Genomic DNA, 21276 nt, shown 5'->3' with positions numbered 1-21276 from the left:
AAAAATTGTGAAAACAGTGAAGTCATCAGGAGTCAAGTAGGCTCATTAGAAGACTTACATACCCAACCAAAGTGAAACAATTTGAAGCTTTATATCTGACTTTTCTTCCTAGCGTTATTCCCGCGCTATGGCAGGGTCTGCTTGTCGGCATATCCGTGTCCATTTGACTTGATCCAAGGCATCTTCAGGGGTGACGTTCACACATTCCATGTCCTCCTCATAAATACCTTGAAAATTGTAACTTGAGAATTGTGGTTATTACCATTGTATTTTTAGATCTTTTTTTCTGAACCATGAATAATGACATTTTTTTTCCTACATTGGAGGAATACATATCGAGATCCAAGCCTTTGTATAGCCAAGTATTTGCTCTAAAAGGCAAAGCTTCATACCCCTTCATAAGTAGTCTTTTGTGAAATCTCAGTTCTAGTGAATAGGTTCACTGTCTGATTTCTATTTTGACTAATGACAGATTTTTTTTTTAATATTCAGTCCCAAGTCCCTCTCTGCACACATGTTCAAAAGCTTTTGGTTTTCTTTGTGTTCTAAAAGTATTACTTAAAATCCATTTCCCATGGAATGACTTTGGGAACTGAGATAACTCTATTACCCCAATTATAGGCTGCTCTGATTGATTGTCATCTAGAAAGTTCTTGATTATATGTTGTTAATTAATACCAACAAACTCAGAAGCATTCTGTGAGGATACCACATCAAGGTCAGTCCTGTAGTTCCAGCTTGATTGAAATTAATAGATAACACTTCCCTCAAGCCTTTTTATATCAAAGTTAGGGATTATCAAAGATGATGCATGGCTCTCAGGGATGAGATGTGATTGGGCTTTCTTGCCACTCTTTAATTGCAGGCTAGGGCAGCTGATTTGCCTTTTCCTTGTGCCTTCCTTTGCTATGAAAGCTGCTGCTAGGTGTATGCCAATGATTGGAATGAGCAGGTTATCTCTTTTGTGTGACAAGCTCAGATGTTCCTCCATCTCCCCCCCCCCCCCCACCTTAGTTGAATTTCTTGGAATTTGATTCAGTGAGACTGACAGTAAGGAAGCAGGACACAAAGCTTAATTTATTTACTTGTTTTGACTGGTAATTGAGAATAAAGAAGATGATGCTTATATAAGAATCTTTGGCTCCTCCCTTGTAGAATTCGGAGGTAGAGATGGGTGAGAAACACCATGAAATCAATACCGTCAGATATAGTGATATAACATTTTATTTGGATATTGTAGGATATGAAATACAATGCAAATATTTTCCTTTTTCTTGTAATTTGTGCAGACCATAGTTATGCTGAAATAGTGTGTTAATTATTTCTCATTATGAGAGCTGCAGCTTAAGATGTGAGTTCAGCTGTTTATTTTGGTGCTCTGTATTTCTTTGAGCTGAATTTATTCTTTTCACCTTTGGATTTTTATTGAGCAGTCATAATTTGTGTTTTTCCAGATTTATCTGTGAAGCTGCAATATACACATTAAACATTAAAAATAGTAAGTTCTTACATTAAATTGATTTTGTAAAGCTAAGTGTTTGCTTTTGCTGTTTATTTGAGTGGATAGTTGTTTACTCCAGTTAGAATTTTACACACTTGTTAATCAAGATAGTTTTGTTGTAGGACTTGAAAAGATTTTGACTCTGATACTTTGCTTTATATACTTTGCCGTCAATCTATATGTTAGAAAGACTTGAGATGCTTTCATTCAGCTTTGGTTCATCTAACTTAATTGTCCTCTATCAAAAGTTATATTTACTAAAACAAGTATTGTCAGATGCCTATATAATGAAAATTCAACAGACAGTACTAATGCTGTTCATTTTCTGCATTTACAGACTACTTCATAAAGATAAAAAGGTACCAGTCGCTATGCAGAGTTCAGAACATAAAGAAGACAACAGCAACTTGAAAAGTGAGAACATGGGTAAGGACACTGAAGCCAAGAATGAGCAGACAGCTGACTTTAGCACAGAGATCATGAGTGTCATGGAGATGGAGCAGTCCCCTGATAATTCTCCTAGTGCCAATTCCCAGGAAGAGACTGTTCAGGACACTGAAATACCAGACACAGAAACTATAAAGACTTCTGATCCTGAAAATTCGTTCCCTGCTGACTTTGAAAAGTTCTGGAAAGTAGTTGAAACTAACCCACAAGATTTCACAGGTTGGGTTTACCTCCTTCAATATGTAGAACAAGAGGTAAGTAGTTCTGTCTTTTATGTGTGTGTAGTGGTGTCCACTGCTTGAATGTATGAGCAATAATTTCATGGTTCTAGCCAATATGTGATCCCTGAAGTTCAGGGAAGTCATGTTAGTGTTTCATGAAAGAGCTCAAGAATTAAACATACACGATATATTGAAACTTCATATAAAAATAATTGATTTTTTTATGTTTCTGAATAATAGTTTAAGAAAGTAACATTTATAGAAAATAGGCTTCCTTGTTGAATATGAGTGGTTGATCTGTCTTATACTAAGAACCACATTCAGTGTTGTAAAATGTTTTGCATGCCACCTGTAAGAAATGGGTGAATTGAGAGCAAAATGAATACACATCTGAAGACTGTCCAGCTTCCAAATATTGATTTTCTTCACTTCTTCCCATCATTTCCACCAGAAGATGCCTTTGGTATATGATTTCTTCCACTAATCTGCACCTTGAAGTTCTAGCACTCTTAAAATATTCTGAGTATTCAAACCAGATGTTCTGGTGATAGATTTGTGTGTAAAGGGCAAGGAGAAGGGTCCTGTAGCAGCAGTTTGCCATTATTTTGCCTGTACAAGAGAAGAAGTCTCTTTCAGTCACTTGGGGAGGCCAGTGTGTAGGAAAACTCGGTCTAGGATACAAAGAATTAATGTCTACTAGACAACCCATGACCCATTGAGTCATTTCAGAGAGATTTCCCTACCAGATTCCTCAATGCCTTCAACAATGGCAGAGCTTCTAATGTACTGGAAAAGTTCTTCAAACTTCAGGGAGAGATGTATCTGCCTTGAAAATAGCCCATGTCATTCATATTGAATTGTACAGCACAGTCACCATCAGGAGTTGACCACAGGAAATGTTTTATGGCATTTTGTATTATGTCATAAAGTGTTTCGTAAAATTCGCAAAATGTCAGTTCCATGGGAGTCATGGATGTCATGAGTACTGATGGTGAACAGGAGGGGTCACTATCCAGGGGCAAAAACGCATGCATAGTTTAGAGAGTTTGAGCTGTCATTCAAAGAGACACAGAACAGACCCGCCTTTATCTGTCTGGGTTTTCCCACACTTCTTCAGTTTGGTAGGATTTTCTGTCTACTATAGCATTAATGAAACACTAGAGACTCCTTCCTCATCTCGGCGTGATTCTTGCTTAGCCAGGACAATGGGTCCCGGAGTTTGGACGCATTCTGTAAATTAGCCCATTTGTGGTATCTTGTTTCAAAACATGTTGCACCATGATGCACTGTTTCACCCAATTGAAGGTTACAAACTGACACGAGAGTTTTAGTAGTTATTTATTTATTTATAATTCAAATTTTGCCACTGCCCATCTCCCCCCAGAGGATATATAGATGATAGCAAAGCATAGGTATATGGAAGGGCAATGGGAGTGGCAGCAGCAGTGACAATAATTACGTGGGTAAGAGAATCTAGAAGTGTGGAGAAGGGAAAGACCATAGACAATGGACCAGGAAGTGTGGAATGGACAATGTGACAGCCTGTGGCCCTTAGGATATATGCCTTTAATCTCTGGTACAAGTCCTTAATTCTTTCATTTTAGATAGCCCGTCAATATTATGTTTCTATCATTAATAGCTGTTGGAATTCAGCAATCTTCATTTGTAGCTGGGAAGAAGGAACTCTGAACTGACTATTAAAATAGTCTCATGTGTATGAATGGAAGATGGCTTTATATATGTATGTGTGAGAAATGCATGTGTGAACTTAAACGCTTGCTGTCCCTAAAGGCTTGTATACTGTTTTGTGTGAGCTCCCGTTGCTAGTCCCAGCTCCTGCCAACCTAGCAGTTCGAAAACATGCAAATGTGAGTAGATTAATAGGTTCCGCTTCGGTGGGCAGGTAACGGCGTTCCGTTTAGTCATGCTGGCCACATGAACACGGAAGTGTCTACGGACAAACGCCGGCTCTTCGGCTTTGAAACAGAGATGAGCATCGCCCCCTAGAGTCGGACACGACTGGTCTTACTGTCAAGGGAAACCTTTACCTTTAAGAAAAGAGCATAGTTTCAAAAATATGCACAAGACTTTAAGATCTTTACGTGTTTAAAAAAAGCATTTGGAACTGACTGCAAAAGTATAGGAATTCGCAGTACTGCTACAATGCGTTTTATGAATCCCTACTTTAGAATCTACTTTAACCATTAATGTTTCAAGGTCTTTTTTTTTTTGACACATGTGTATTTAATTTGCTTAAGAAAGCTTTAAGCTGCTGAATCTTCTTTATCACATATGTCAAAATAAGACAATAAAGATTTAGTATTTTGGACTTGTGGAATGTTGCCATGTATGTTTTAAAATATGGTGAAAGCTTGATTTAACAGCCCTCCATTTAGCAAATTTCAGGATTTCTGTCCAGACATCTCTCTGAAATTGCAGAGTAGTCCTTTGCATCCAAAGTAGACCAGGCAAGCCAATTAAATTTATGTTAATTTTTCCTTAATGTCATGATACCTGAAGTGATTTACAAATTATATATGAAGATATTATGCAAATAATGTGAGTCATGTCAGTTGCATCCATTTGTGTAATGTGCTTATGGCATACATAAATCAACACAAATTCTTTCAATAAGCAATAACAAATATTCTTTCCCCTCCCAATTAATGTAATAAAGTGAGTCTTTACTGTAGTTTGGAGGAACCATGTGGAATCTACAGCAATTTAAAGCCTTGCCTCTTGATAGCAGATAGTTCTTGATTAAGCTGGGCAATCCAATCAATCCAATGTTCTTTAAAAAATAAGAAAAATTATCCAAGTAATGGATTAGATGGCTCATTAAAATAAGTGTATCTTGTGTTACCTTAATTGAACCAATTACATCTGGCTGCTGATTACCAAAGTTTCCTGCAGAGAAAACAGAGTAGAAGACAAGTAATTGTGTAACCCATCTTTGTGCTCAAGTTATTAATTAAACAGCAAGAAGCTGCTTGGTAAATTACAGAATGTTATACAGGTCCAGACAAAAGTATTTTATTCATTTGTTTTATTATTTACAAGAACATGTTATGTCATACATCAAAAGCAAAGTTTCTACTTTATGGACTGTGGAATAAAGAATGGTGGATGCCGTTTATTTGGGTCAGTTTCAACTTATTTCATGGTAAATTGGGATTCATTGGGGAAAAGTGGAGGGATACCAGTACTTTTGGCTGTATCTGTAGAATTTTAAAGAGGAAAGTTGTTTCCAAGGTATACTGGGCTTTTCTTTCATTTGGATTATACTCAGATCAAGAGTGTACATAGTCAAGTGGATAGCTGTTCTTTTAAATGTTTTATGGGGAAGTAATAATGTTTTGAATCTTGGGCTCTTGATCTTCAAATAGATTTTTCAGTCACTTCCTCCCTCAAGATGTTTATTTTGATTCTATTTTTAAGGCAGATGATACACAAGTTAGTTTTTTTTCCCTCCCAATCTACTGCAGAGTCTAAAACTGCTAAATCGTGCACTGTGTATTTTTTCCCAGAACCATTTACCAGCTGCAAGGAAAGCCTTTGACAGTTTTTTCGCTCATTACCCATATTGTTATGGCTATTGGAAGAAGTATGCAGACCTCGAGAAGCGGCACAATAACATGAAACAGTCAGATGAGGTATGTATATAGTGGAATGCAGCTGTTGCTCTTGGGTTCTGTGAGCCAAATGATGACCAAACCACTGCGTTGCAAGAAATTCTTTGGCTGCCAGTACCTGCCACTTTCATACAGGGTTTTCTATTTACACTTGTCACTCCTTATGGCCTTTGGAGCTAATATCTTCTTTCTTTGTTGGCAGGTGCGTTAAACCTCTACTACAGTTTGTCAAGCTTTGCAGTGCAAGCGTCTGCATTACACTGCAGCTTAACAAGTAGGGCAGGGCTTTTCTGTCACTTACATTATACATTTATTATTTCACAAAATTCAAACGCTGTGGTTGGTTTTGCTGGTCACCATTGCTACATCTTATTGCATTTTTGGTCAGACGCTGTCATTGGTGCTCTAAAGGGTCTGTGCCCTATGGTCTGTACCCCAAAGCCTGCCCACACAGCCTGGTCAGATGCAGGGACTGCTGCGCTTTGAAGATCAAGACTCCGCACGTGGAGATCAGAGCATTGCCATGTTCTAGCCAACCTCCACCCAAATGGTAATGGTAGATTATTTAAACAAAATTCCAGTACATTAGTATTTCGTAAGGTTCACCAGATAACACAGTGTTGCCTCTCTCATCTTGCCTAACTAAAGGTTCGAAGGATAGCTATTTGGTGTTCTCTTTGTAGGTGTATCGGCGAGGACTCCAGGCGATACCTCTTAGTGTTGATCTCTGGATTCATTATATAAATTTCCTCAAAGAAACACTGGATTCCAGTGATGTAGAAACTGTTGGGACCATTAGAGGGTAAGTTGGTTGAAAAGAATCTGATATATGTTATCATGTGCAGCGGAATTCTACTTAGGGCTGTGCTTGGTCATATGAAAGGACACCCCAGGATTCTGCCTGGAGAAGCACATTGCTTCTCTCTTCACAATTGCTTGGAATTAGAATTGTCATTTACTGCAAGGGCTTCAGGAACTGATGATGCTTACAGTTGAAGTGTACTTGTTTACTGGTTTACTAAAGGCCAGATTGGTCTGGTGTTGTGCTCAGCCTTCAGAACACCTTCTAAAATTCATTTCCCTTAGATCAGTGTTTCTCAACCTTGGCAACTTTAAGTTGTATGGACTTCAACTCCCAGAATTCCCCAGCCAACATGGCTGGGTAGGGAATTCGGGGTGTTGAAGTCCACACACCTTCAAGCTGCCAAGGTTGAGAAACACTGCTTTAGATAGTGTGTAGGCATGTGAATAAAAATCCTATGCATGATATGTATAGTTTTATTTTTTAAAAAAGTAATTAACAGCATAGTGTAGTGGCACCAGATTACAACTCAGATCCTTGCTTGCCACTGCCATGCTTCTTTTTTTTTTTAATCATATGGCATAGAAGTTCGGTGTTTCTTGCTGGGAAATCATTGGTTGGGCCTGAAAGAAGTTGTTCCAAAATATTGAAAGGACTGAATTTGAGGAAGGCTATTTGTTTTGTATAAGGCTGTAACTTTTCCAATCGCATACAATAGAGTGCTAAACATGGTATTCTGCTTTAAATATCTAAAAGGTATTCTGTGTTAAATAGTTTGAAATCATGTCTTGGTGGCTTCATTCTTTTTTAAATTAAACATTGCTGATTTGGTACATGGTGCATTTTGTGCTGATGAAAAAATACCTTGTTCATGTTTCTGCCCCAGGACCTATGAACATGCAGTGCTTGCTGCAGGGACAGATTTCCGCTCAGACAAACTCTGGGAAATGTATATCAATTGGGAAAATGAGCAAGGCAATTTGAGAGCAGTGACTACTATATTTGATCGTATTCTTGGAATTCCAACACAGCTATACAGCCATCACTTCCAAAGGTATCAGGATTATAATTGTTTGGATAGTGTTCTTCTCTCGGTATTACTGTATGCTACATTTTTACAATGCTGAAAATTCTTGGCGGTTGTTAAAATACATTCAGCCTTTTGCCTGGAGGTGGGTTTGAACCCTTTCGTGATTTACTCCAAACAGGAAAAGTGCAGCATAACTTAGTAAAAATACTCATTGTATAATAATATTGTAATTAAAGGTGATTTTTAAATACCATTTTATGATAATGACCATTGGTAAATTAAAGAAATTGTGTGCCATATTACTTACATGGTAACATAGTAATTTGACCTACAGATCAAGGCAGGAATCCTTTCCTGAGTGTTTTTGAACTTCTCTCCAGCCATATTTTGCCACATTGTGAAGAACCAGATTCCACAATATTGTTCTGTAGATTTTTCCTGAGTTGAGTTGAGTCACACTCTCTCAGCCCAGCCCACCCCACCCCACAGAGTTGTTGTTTTGCAGAAGAGGCAGGAGTATTAGGTATGTTCGACACCTTGAGTTGGCCCAAATATATAAAAGGCAGGATAAACATGTAATAGTAACATTTAAGTGAGGTGTAATGAGCTGTGTTTTCACACTGAAGTATTGTCCAAACCATTTTTAAAACAACTTCTCTGTGCTTTGCAAAACAGTACAGTTTTACTACTCTTACCAAAACAATTTTAAGAACAGTTAAGTCACTGTGTGCCATTAGGAATGGCAGACTTTTGAATCTTGGTATAGGATGTGGTGCTGATTCCTAGTCCTGGACCACTTATGAATGTGCATATGTATTTTTGTTGTCTGAGTAAGTAAATACAAACAAAATATCCCATTCTGCCAAAGAAAAAGCATGAAAAGATGATCTATTAATCTTCTCATGTGTTTTAGTCTCTAATGCAGCCGTTCTCAACTTTTTGAACCTGGAGGAACTGTCACGAGTACTGATGGCGAGCAGGAGGGGGCCTCTATCCAGGGGGGAAAACGCAGGCGTAGTACTGAGGAATTAAGCAGCCATTCAAAGAGACACAGATCAGACCCGCCTTGACTTTTGGGGTTTATCTGTCTGGGTTTTCCCACGGTTCTTCAGTTAGGATTCTGTCTTATGTAGCAGTAATAAACACTAGAGACTTGCTCCTCATCTCAGCGTGATTCCTGACTATTAGGACAGGAACCCTTGACATATTTTGCAGGCCTCAGGGAACCCCTGCACGTTCAGGTTCAAATATAGGCCAAAAGTTACAAAAGTATTATATTTGCTTCATGTTTAGTCCTGTATATATGCATCAACAATGTTTTTAAACTAAAAATAAAAAATGAAACTTACCTCTTGAATGTGACGGTGCCCAAATTTGAAATAATTTTTAAAATAAATCGTGATCTCCCAAGGAACCCCTACCGACCTCTTGTCGGACCCTGGGGTTCCACGGAACCCTGGTTGAGAAACCTGCTCTAAGGGAATTCAGCTCCCAGCATCCCACATATTGTTGGGCAAGCTCTTGAGAAGTTGATGGTATTGCTGAAAAGGTACACAGAGTTTATGCACCCAATTCCCCAATGAGATTGCGTGGGCACTGGGAGTAGATTTGGGTGGCCCAAGGACCCTTGCAGTAGGCTACATAAGAGACATTGAGGGGTTGCAGATCTGGCCTGTTTGGAAGACTTCTAGAGTGTTAAATTGTTCTTAGACTTTACAGAAGGATCTGAAGGACTGATGGAGCGTTATATCCAACTATGTGTATCCACCAGTAGATTGTTAAAATGGACCCCCTTCCTTTTCTGAGGCACCCTTGCATTCCACCCATGTGTGGAGGCCATATTGGAAAATCAGGGAGAACGAGGAAGGAAAGAATAATCCCATTACATTAATGGATATCGCATTGGGTCTATCCCACAGAATTCATTCTTTTATTAATTAGACTTACATTACATTGTACATGAGAACTAAATCTGTCGGCCTATTAAAGAACATAAATGTATGTGCTAGATTTCTGAAATGTTTCTAGGTGGTCAGTTGTGCAGCTGCAGCCCTCCCTAACATGGTCTACTGCAGTTGCTATGCCAGCAGAAGAAAATTAGAATTGCAATTCAATACATGGTGGCTTCAGCTTGGGAAAAGTTGCTGTGAAGCTGTATGCAGAGTAGAAGCCAGTGGTGGAGGCAGTCTTGAGTAATCTTTAAAATATAGCCAGTGAACTTCTCTTTAGTGTTTTCTGTCTGGAAGATTAATGTTTTTTCTTCATCCATTTTATAACTGCATTTTATATTCTTGGGACTGCAGAAGGCATTCATGTTAAACTAGTGGCTTCTGCTAACTTGCCTGCAGTTAAAAAGACCTAACAAGTTCAGCTACTTTATTATGTAGTTCAGATAGAAGAAATAAACCTTTCTTAATCTGGAAGATGCAAAGTCATATACTTCCACAGATTAAAACTGAAATTGAATGGTGATGTTCTCAGAGCTCTTTGGCATAAGTCTGAGCTGCTTTATCTTTCTCTAGCTGTTCAGAACTGTGCGTGTGCTTCAGTAGTATGTGTAGTGAGCTTGGAATAGCTAATGGTTCACCCTGACCTCTGTGTTGTGTAGTAGTGAACATAAAATACTCAGACTTCCCACTCTTTGCAGGTTCAAAGAGCACGTCCAGAATAATCTGCCTCGAGACCTTCTTACTACTGAACAATTTATTCAGCTGCGTAAAGAACTTGCTTCTGCCGCCAATAGTCATAATGGGGAGGATGAACCCCCTGGGGATAACCAACCTTCTGGAATTGAAGATATCACTGACCCTGCTAAAGTAAGCAATCAACATTGTTGAATAAGAGTGCAGTTTGTAAGTACAGTAACCAACTTCTTGGGTGCTAGCAGTTTTGTATAATTTAGTCAGCTGTTTGCAGGGAAAAACATGCTTGGAAGTGTTTCTGTTGAAAGTGCCATTCAAAGTTGTGTTCAGAACTTTGTTTCTGTACAGAAACACAAATGTATGTGCATTTATGCTCACATTCTATATGTCCCAGTTCTTGTCTTCTATCTGTCTGCCTTTAAACATCCATTTCCTTGGATGCTTCTGAAATCTCATGTAATAATTTTGGTACCCTGATTCAGTGCAGGATCTGACCTTTCAGCCAACTTGTCAGTTTTCCCACATGTTAATATAGAAACTCAACAACAACTTACAAATATTCTAGTACAGATACAGTTTAGGCAGATATTTTTAAAAAGTTATACTGGTCTGGTAAACTAGTTCAGGTATCTGCGTTTAACACACACATGCACACAACCCGTCCACTGCAAGGTAAAGTCAATAACAACTCTGCCCAATTTGAAACTTTTATTTGAAAGTTTCCAAGTGCTTTTAGGTGGAGATACTCCGTTTCATTTCCCTACCCCTTACCTGTCACTTCCTTGCTGTGGAACAGGAAAGGTTATTGGAGGAAGGGTGTACTGATTTGACTGTATGGTTTTCTTTCTTCTCAACTGAATTAATTGTGGTGCAACCACAGGATAATTCTTGATCAGCAGAATATCTGGAACCTGATGGTTTGTTCCAAGTTCAAATGGAAACATCTTCCCCATCATTTTGCACATCCTTGTTTCAGATATTGTGCTAGGACATTAACATGGTATATTGAATAAGCTACAAGTGGTTGGATCTCCAAAACATGTAAAGCCATAAACCATGGTTTTCCAGGTTCACTGCAAGGTAAAGCACACTAAGACCCAAACGAAAGAAACCACATTTTTTTTAGTGTGGTCTAGCCACAGGCAAATAGTCTAGCACAATACTGTCAAGTGACTGGTAATCATTCTTCAGGATTCTTAGAGTCCATTGAGATGTATTTTCCATTCTGTGTGTAGTCAAGTATTGTCTTTTGATAAAGGCTGTGGGAGTAGAAGGTCATTGTTAATTTTAGGGTTTTTATTCATCTTAAACTGGAATATGTAGCAGCAGTCCTATTGAAACACATCATATTTTACAGTCCCACTAGTATAGATTTTTTTCATTCTCATCCAGAGTAGGTACTTGTTTCAGAAACGTCTAAATAAAAATGTCTCCCTGCCTGAATTGTATTAACACTTCCAATATCTGGTTTAGCTAATCACTGAAATAGAAAACATGCGTCACAGAATCATTGAGATTCATCAAGAAATGTTCAATCACAATGAGCATGAAGTCAGCAAACGGTGGAATTTTGAAGAAGGGGTAAGTTCATTTGAATAATCTTGTCAAAGTTGAAGATAGATACTACATTTCTGCCATGGCACTGCATTATTAAACAGCCTCCCTCTAGAAATTAGGCTGGCCCCCTTGCTGATGGCTTTGTAGAAGTTTTTAAAGACTTAACCTTTTCCATTCTGTGGGGAATGGTTGTGATTGCTGATACATGGATGTTTATTGTTAGAAAAACTTGATTCTTATTATTGAGTATTGCATTTCAATATTTTATTATTATTTGGAAAAAAAATTACTGTGTAATAGAATATAGTAAGGTGCTATGAGGCATGAAAATTTGATGGCATACAAATTTGAAAATAAATGTTTTCATGAGGAAGACATTTCAGTGTTCTGTCAGTGAGAACAGTTTTGCTATGCTATACAGTTGATGGGACATTGCCTTGGCTCTTCCATTTGCTTGACACATGGTAACATACTGACATTTTTTTAAAAGGAAGCTGCCAGCTGCATGTTTGTGGCTTTACAAAACAGTATTGACCATTGCTAATTAACAAACATGCCACCTTTAGTGAAAATGTTGAATGGATTTTTGTTTAGGTAGGTTAGAATGTATGTAGGCATTTCATTTTGTAGTTTAAACTGCATTTGAAACAGATCATAGGGAAAAATAAAATCTGCCCTCATTTTGCAAAGTTAGAGGTTGTAGTACATGCACGCTGTCTCCTCATACACATTTCCTTCTCAGTATTTTAAGGAAACATACATTATGAATCTGCCAAGTTTTCATAAGTAGCTTTAGTTTAGGCCAACCTTTCAGTCTTTATACCATGCAAATGCACTTGTACTATGAGTACCAGAATTCCCAGCAAAATGGCCTATAGCATAGACCTAAAAATGTCAGAACAGACAGCTGTTCTACTGATAAAAACTATAGTAAAAGAAATTAGAAATCTGTTTCCCACCTATGGGAACCCTTTCCCTACATTCTCAATTAATTTGAACATTTTAAAATTTCAGCACATGATGTTCATCTGCTTTCCAGAGCTAGAAAAGTCTAAAATGCTCTGATTTTAGGGTCATTTCAGGTGTTTACATTGATTAAAGATTGGTCTTTGCTGGAACAGCATACATCTTCTCTCGTTTTCTGCTTTTCATAATTTTATTTTATTATATGTGGCTTTATAACTGCAAAGGCCCCCAGTGTGAGTTTTTTCCCTGAAAATGCTGTCCATAAAACGTATTGAAGATAATTTTAGTCAGGAATAGGGTCCTTGGACATACCTAGCACTAGTAATATGCTTTTTGCCAAGGGCATCATGTCTGCAGCTTCTTGCGTAAATGTTGCTTGATGACATGATGCTTGGAGTCTGTACATTTCAGTTAAATGGGATACTGTGCAGTCTGACAAGTCACTCAAAATGGGTGAGTCAGAGCAAATAAATACTATAAATGTAGATAATTTTGAGTAACCTAGGTATGGTTCCAAATCCTTTTGTACTCCCTTTAGCTTCTACTGCAGTCAGCATATTTTAATTAATAGCTTTATTTTAGAAAGTAATATTTTACTTGAAATAATATTTAAACTTACAGTAAAGACAACTGTAGGCTGTTCTTGAATCATTGTACTTTATTTGTATAATTTATTTTTTAAAAATTCTATCCTTCAGTGTCCAACGTCCATTTTTTCTGTACTTCCTGCTCCTCACGGCTGTGCCAGCAGCTGTGTGTTCTAAGTTACTAAGCCAGGGTCACACAGCAAGCATATTTTATTTATTTGATGTCTCTCTGCGTGCTGCTTTTCTTTTATAATACCCAACTGTTTTATGTCTAATAGGAATTTTGTTAACATAGAACAAGTTCAAGGAAGAAGAGAATTCTGACTGTTGTCAGAATATTAGGTTAGGCCAAAGTAAGGATGAAGCAAGATGAAGAAGAGAAATTTGGGCATACATTGTCTTGTAGAATGGGTCTTCTCTTTTCCTGTAAGGCTAGAGTTTTATAGTCTTGCCATCATACACAATCTTCTTAAGATCAATGCTTCTTTAGACATAATGATTATGTTGTGTCTAGATGGGCCTTTTTATTTCTGAGTGACTTCCTTGCTTGTCTACAAGCTGGTTATATTGCATTCTTAGAACTGACCACCTTGAAGATTCTTACAACCTGCTTCTGAAAATCAATGCATGTCCAGGAGCTGAGTGTTTGCTTCACATAGTATTTAGTTTTGGTTCTTTTCATTTTTAGAAAGCTATATCCAACACACAAACTGGTTATAGTTGAGTATAATATACAAGACTGATCATAGTAAGAATTTAAAAATTTATTAAATTTATATGCTGCCTGACTCCCAGAGACTCTGCGTGGTTTAAAAGAGCAAAAGACAATCGAAGAATAAAGATGGCAAGGATGACAAAAATTGGATGGGAACGAAATAAATAGGTTTGCTGAGAGACAGCTGATAATTCAAGTTGTTTATATCTGTAAAGAGCAAAGTGTAAAATGAAGTGGGCTTTCATGACTTTCCCTAATTTATGTCCATTTCAGATAAAACGACCTTATTTTCATGTTAAACCTCTGGAGAAAACCCAGCTGAAGAACTGGAAGGAGTATTTGGACTTTGAGATTGAGAATGGAACTCATGAACGAGTAGTGGTTCTTTTTGAGCGTTGTGTGATCTCCTGTGCTCTCTATGAAGAATTCTGGATCAAGGTAAGGGGCGTTTCTCCTATGCCACTTCTACTCTTTGCAAACATTGATGATCAGTGACTAACCTTCTGTACTCTTGTTTGAATGTTGTTCATGTATAACTATATCTGTTGCATTAGGAGATGGTCTGCTTGCAACCAGATTTGACAGCTGCATATGCCAACTTCGTTGCCTCTCTTCGTCCTTCCTTACAGAAACTAGTCTAATGGTTCAATAAAGGTGCTGAATGGGTTTAAAACACAAGAATTTTACAGTTCTCTCAAGTATTTAGCAACCCAGAGTAAGCTGGGAATCATTCAGTCTCTGCTCTGTCTTCAAATGCAGTATGCCAAGTACATGGAGAACCACAGCATTGAAGGGGTGAGGCACGTATACAGCCGGGCCTGCACGATACACCTCTCGAAGAAACCGATGGTGCACTTGCTCTGGGCAGCTTTTGAAGAACAGCAAGGTGAGGCGCAAACAGTGGGCCTATGTGTCTCTCTTGAATTGGCTCATTACGTTTAGATTCTGGGTCTAATTGCACAATTACCTGTGCATACCCTCCCCTTCCCCTTTCTCACTGCCCAAAATATAACAAGGCAGATGTTGGAGATACTGCTAGTCCAGACAGTCAGTCACCAGGAGTCAAAAATCTTTGAGATATTTCTGATGTATTGCTCGAGATTTGGGGTACTTCTTAGAACTATTTTAATCTCATTTTTCTCACTTGTGCAAATTCTTTTGGGGGACTAATAGCATTTCCGTGTCATGGGCACTATATGACCCCCCTCCCTTTAAAAAAAAAAAGAAAGGAAGGAAGAAAAGAAATGTGGCATGCCAGCAGTGGGAAAAATTTATCAGCATAAGATAGTTCCAGCAGTTTGATGAACTGCAGATATTCTAGGTCCATGCCTGGACAAACACATACTTGCTTTGCTCCAGGCACAGAGTACCTGATATGAACTGATCTGTGCATGGAATGGTATATGCATAGAATAGTTTGCATATGTTTACATAATATCTTCCCTGAATGTAGCATTTTAGGAGTCTCACAAACCTTTTCTCAAAGTTCTGGCTAAAGATTGTTCATGATTTGCAGACATTAAGTTAATCACATTTTTCTGTGAGTTCCCATTGTAACCCGCGCGCTGTCTTGTTTTTTGGGAAATGGTTTAAATCAAGGAAGAAGAGATTATATAAAGGATATTTAGTTTTTTAACAAATAATGCAGGCAGCAGTGCATGCCTTTATCTTTTGTTTGTATCTGTCTTTGGATAATGCAAACACTTAAGTGCTGCATTATTCAAGTTGTTATCAACCATTATTTGTAATTGCCACTCGTTAGCTCCACTAAAATGAAATTCCTGTTTCTGTCTTTAAACTTGGCACACTGAAAGGTCAGGGAGAATTGAAAAGTTTTAACTTCTACCAGGCCGTTGTGTAATGGTTTTTCCTAGGGCTTGCTCCTTTCATGCAAGCAGGACCAAAAGATCGTAAATAGCACTTGTTGCCATTAGCAGGTTGAGCCCATTACTTTGTAAGGTTGCAACAGGAGTTTTCTGCTAATGTATTCTTTGCTGTTTTTTCCTTTTAAGGGTCCCACTAGTGGATGCCTAAGAAGCCATCTTAGAGGCCATGATCTCAAAAGATGGAGATGATCCAGACATCCTGACAAACATAATGATCTTTTAGAAAGTTTACAAGGGCCAGTGCTTTAATAATCAAGGCAGCAGCTACCACTTCCTTGGGCAGTGATACCATGGTCCATGCAGCTTCTGAGCACAACCCCATAAAATTGTTGTTGGTCCACTAAGGCTTTAATAATCTGACTCTGACCTACATAGCTGATTGCAGCCTAGATTTATTGCAGTTCTTGGCCAGGGCACCTCTCCCAGCATAGCTATGTGCAGACATCTATCTCTAGAGACCTTAAACTTAAGATATTAAATTCAAGGCAGTACTTCAGTAGCTTTGAGAGTGGCAGGCCCTTTTGAGAGCCTCTAGACAAGTTCATAATTGAAAGCAAAGATAAAAAGAACTCCCTTCTGACCACCACTACAAGCCTACCTCACTCCTCTTGTCTTTTCTATCCTCAGCTAGAATCATAAGATCAAACTGCTATCTCAAGCACCAGATGCCCTGGGGCCACCCTTCTCCACCATGCACAATAGGACCCCAAGAAACAAGATTTGCCAGTAGATGTCAGGCTTCATCTATTCACTGAGCAGTTGGCCCTTACCACCATAGACACTTGAATGATTCACATTGTTTCCTATGGCTACAGCATAGAGTTTCAAGACACACCTCATAACTGTTTTATAGTTTCTCCCAGGTCACACCAGATGAAGAAGCATATCCAAACATTGACCTCAGGGTTATAGAACTGGTTCCGTTGGCAGATTTATTTTCAATCTGATATTCAATCTTCTTTTAATATTTTTTAGTAGAATGTGGATTGGAAAGTTGTTCTTTATTGCAAATGGCTCAATACTGCAAATTCCAGATGGGGAACTTAAGGCCTACCCTTAAGTAGCAACTAGTTCCCACCATTGAGTTATCCCTTGGACTGGCTAGCATTCCTGAATCCTCAAAACCTGTACTTAACTCATTCACTCATCCCACTAGAGATTTGTGAGATTTGAATATCTGATTGAGAATTTGACACACTGCTTTTCATTTGGATTGGCAAAGATGCTAGAAGAATTGTAGCTTCGTTTACTATCTCAGACATTCCTTCATTTTAAGAGTGAGGTAGCTCAGCCAGCTGTGGATTTGGAAGAACAGAGTAATTTATCCACAAGTAATTCCTGAGATTACTATGAGATTTGGAGTCCCCTATAAGTAGTCCACTTTGTATCAGCAGCCAACTGCAAGATAAGCTGGTTCATCTTGCATTTCCATGAAAGTAGCCCTAGGCTGAAAATTAAACAGCCCAAGAGTCTTCTCTTCACTTCTCCACCACTCTCTCTGCTGGCTGGTGTTCTGCACAAGGCATACATGGAAAAAAGAGTCATTTTAGTAGCACTCTGTGTCCCAGAAGACCTTGGTGCTTGGAGTTGGTTTTGCAGTCTTGTATTCTCCATTCAGACAGAATCTTCTCAGCCAGGGAGCCAGTTTCATTCAGACCTGAGCTGGCTACAACTGCACATCTGGAAGTAAACAGTTGTTGTAGATTCTAGACTGTGACTCAGTCTCCATCCAGACCACTGTGGCCTCCCATGGAGCATCAGTATTCCAGATAGTTGAAACCACCTGGCTCATTTTCTGCCAAGTAGAAAAGGGAAGTGGCACAAAGACCATTTCTTCAGATACCGGCCTTTTTGTAAATGGGTATCTATCATTTACATTGACCCAGAATGTTAGAACATAGGTTTCAGTTGTGGCTTCAGTCCTTTTAGGTTCTCAGGATTAACTTTTCATAGCCACACAACTCTGCTGTACTGGCCTTTCAAACCCTTCTGCTTAGTAAATGTGTTTTTTGGAAAATGGCTTTCCTCATGGCCATAACTTCAAACAGATCTTTCTCTAATCCGTGGTCCTCCACAGAGATCCCACATTCATGTCCAAGGTAAATTCTATAGTCCGTGTAGCTCTTTGCCTTCTTCTAAATCTTTTGTGCTACCACAGAAGCAGTAATACAGGTTGTACATCTGGAGAGCAATCAGTCTCTGCCTCAACAGAGCTAAGGACTGGCACCATCCTTCCAGTCACTTGTCTTTGGCTATGAGGTACCCTCTGTGATTACCAGGTGAATCTGAACCTGCATAGCTCATTGATAAAAGGGTGCCACAACGGATATCACAGCCAATTCCACAAGGCATGTAGCCAGCTTGTTTCTTTTTCTACCAAGATGCCACTGAACATGTGCAGGTTGGCAGCATGGTCCGCCATCAATCCCTTGTTGGGACACTACAGGTTTAGTTCATAGGTCTCAGCTGAAGCCTCCTATAAAGGAAAAGTCCTGTGTGAAACAGAATCACAGTCAGAGTTCTGCTCAGCAACTAGTCCCCAACTTTTGGGACTTCTCTGGTGAGTTCTACTTGAGGCTGCTCTCCAGGGGTGTAGAAAAATGGAACACTGGCTTTACTACGAAGTTCCTTCACAGGGCATCATTCCCGTTAATTTTTTACTTAATTGGAAGATCTTTTCTTTTCCTTGTATCTATAGTTTTTCCCTTAAGCCTATGTGTCTCCTGTTCCATTGCTTGCCAGTATCTAACCTCAGGATGTGGGAGGTCCTAACAAATCTTGTTGTGATCAGTGTGGTTGGATGGAGAGCTGTCTGGAAATTTCAGGGTTCTTGGTGAGGTTATGAAGTTAGACATTGTAGGATATGGTAGCAGAAAACTACGTTAGGTATCAGTGCCAAGAAAAGTACATAGATGCACTCACCAGGAATCAAGCTTAGCTTGAAGGCATGTTTTCTTTAAATTTGGTAGGAATTGTTCTTTATTATTTTCACCTTGGGGTTGCAGAAAAAATTCTTTGGTTCTGCCTGCCAGAACCAATGGGAGTAGCAACCTGGCCAAGGACACCCTCCGTTCAGGGTAGCAAAAGGAGTTGCATGGAAAGGTTACTGCTCAGCTGCTTAGAAGAGCCGGCTTCAATTAAGGCTACCTCTGTTAGTAGGTTTTTGAAACTAGCACAAATGAAGCAAAGTTCTGTCTTGATGCTAAATTGGAGTACCTCTTGTTTCCTTAATTGGTGTATCTTTCTGATCCCTCCGTGGTTCTGTGAACCAGAGATTCTTGACTGCTGGAAATCCAACTAGTATGCATTCCATAATATCCACAAACATGAATGAAAGGGCAAAGCTGAATCTTGATGTTGGGATGGAGAGATATCCTTGAAGATTTGATGGGCTCAGGTCAATTTGCAGTTCCTAGTCCACACATACTTTCTCTCCTACTTCTAGGGAACATCAATGAAGCCAGAAGAATTCTGAAGATCTTTGAGGAGAATGTTTCAGGATTGGCCATGATTCGTTTACGAAGAGTTAGTTTAGAACGGAGACATGGAAACATGGAGGAGGCTGAGCACCTGCTTCAGGAAGCTGTGAAAAATGCCAAATCAAACTACGAAGCCTCTTTCTTTGCTGTAAAACTTGCTCGGCACCTTTTCAAAATTCAGAAGAATCTTCCAAAAGCCAGGAAAGTTCTTTTGGAGGCCATTGATAGAGACAGGGTATGTAATTTTCCCAGGAGTTCATCTCTTTGTCTTACCTTAGGAAGAAGTAAATATAGCTGGCAACTGTGATGATTCCTTTGAACTCTGCAATGCACGTAGCTGCAGTATGGAGACAACAGTCCCTCTAACCTGATGTTGCTTGGCTTACCATTACTCTTGTGCCTCCCTAAATTTCAGGCTTCCCTTCCAAAGAAAATTATTCTGGCATGGGAAATACCTGGCATTGAAAGTGGTGTGATCCTATATCTTGGTGGTATAATGTGGCCAGAAATGGTAGATCACAGTACTTGAATTAGTTGGGTTCAAAATAAGCAATGCAGATTTCTAAATGAAAAATGTGGAGTTATTCACATTGTAGCAGGAAACGTTCCTGGGAGTGTGGGATTATCCAGAACACAGATGCCCTTATTTGAGGGCATATTTGAGGTAGCTTCTCTGATATTTTTTAGAGAGGAACGTTGAATATCATGAATTTTTGTTTTATGTGCAAGGTTCCATTCAGATGCCACAATATATATTGCAACTTATGGACAAGGCATACAAGCTTCCAAGGCCTTGCATCTTCAACACGTACTGTGTTTTGATTATGGTGCAAGACATCAATCAGTTCTCACAGGTGTATACTTATAATGGATAGGGGAGGCTTGCTTGTATGCTTCCTCTTCCTGGAGGATATTCTGACTAGTTGAGCCATTCAAGTTTCTGGGGATGGTAAAAATGCTAATAATTTCTTTAATGGAAGTATGACACACATTCCCAATGGATTGGCTCAGCTGTCAAGAAGTGTTTGTGCTATTAGGACACCTAATATTTGCTGTAATTTGAAACCTGTTGCAAAAAATGTATTTGTGCAGTATTCATACAAAGAGCTAATGAGCTGTCTTCTTGCACTAGATCCTCCAATGATTTCACTTAATAAGAATATTAGATTAGAGCTGCACAAGCTCTGTTTGCCCTTCTGTTGTCTTCTTAGCATCTGTCTGGCTCCTTCCACACACTGGAGAAACTGAACTAGGGAACCTGCTCTGTGTTTAAGTTTAGGCTCAGAAACGGAATTGTGCAGGATTTTAAGTCAGGCAGGAAGCCTTCAGGAGCAGAGCAGGCATTTGGGTGTACTGCTCCACGGGGAGTGGAGCCAATGGATTTACGCACCTCAGAGACGTTGGCTAAGTTCACATATACTAAGCCATGGCTTGCTGAAAAGCCAGTGACGAGTTTATCTACTGTTAAGTTGTAAATCATGATTGCAAACTATGCCTGGATTTACATAGCACAAAATATGGTCCCATCTTATAAAGGTTCCTACCCTGCTGGTGTTCTGGAGGGCCTTGAAGACTTGTCTGGCAAGAGTGATTGAAGTCCACTTCTAGGTAGTGAGGGTTTGTTTGTTGCCTGTTTTTCACCATCCTTTTTTACTTGTTTTTATTATTGTATTGGCTTTGGGTTTTTTCCTGTTTTGTTTTGTTATTTTTATATATATATATATATATATAAATAAAATAACTGCCCAAAGTTGCTGGGAGTGAGGTGGTGTAGAAATTTAATAAATAAATAAAATATACGAATTCAGCAA

The 21276-nt window shown here is 38.9% G+C and overlaps 1 protein-coding gene and 1 non-coding gene across 3 annotated transcripts in view; both read left to right on the top strand.

Annotated features, from left to right (window-relative positions):
* Positions 1 to 21276, top strand: part of PRPF39 (pre-mRNA processing factor 39) — a 28417-nt gene that overhangs the window by 3396 nt on the left and 3745 nt on the right. For both annotated transcript variants that reach the window (XM_063290589.1, XM_063290590.1), the window contains exons 2-10: positions 1839 to 2202; positions 5697 to 5822; positions 6485 to 6603; positions 7490 to 7657; positions 10281 to 10449; positions 11749 to 11856; positions 14374 to 14538; positions 14860 to 14986; positions 19432 to 19700. In XM_063290589.1, the coding sequence (XP_063146659.1) occupies positions 1873 to 2202; positions 5697 to 5822; positions 6485 to 6603; positions 7490 to 7657; positions 10281 to 10449; positions 11749 to 11856; positions 14374 to 14538; positions 14860 to 14986; positions 19432 to 19700 (1581 nt within the window). In that variant the 5' untranslated portion in view covers positions 1839 to 1872. The remainder of the gene's footprint in view (positions 1 to 1838; positions 2203 to 5696; positions 5823 to 6484; positions 6604 to 7489; positions 7658 to 10280; positions 10450 to 11748; positions 11857 to 14373; positions 14539 to 14859; positions 14987 to 19431; positions 19701 to 21276) is intronic.
* LOC134488708 (small nucleolar RNA SNORD127) lies at positions 19761 to 19844 on the top strand. The gene has a single exon (XR_010067025.1). It is a non-coding gene; the product is annotated as a small nucleolar RNA SNORD127 (small nucleolar RNA).

This window comes from Candoia aspera, chromosome 1 (genome assembly GCF_035149785.1).
Source record: "Candoia aspera isolate rCanAsp1 chromosome 1, rCanAsp1.hap2, whole genome shotgun sequence".
In the NCBI taxonomy this organism is placed as follows: Eukaryota; Metazoa; Chordata; class Lepidosauria; order Squamata; family Boidae; genus Candoia; species Candoia aspera.
Note: the sequence above shows the minus strand (reverse complement) of the source record. Positions and strands in the feature narration are given on the sequence as shown.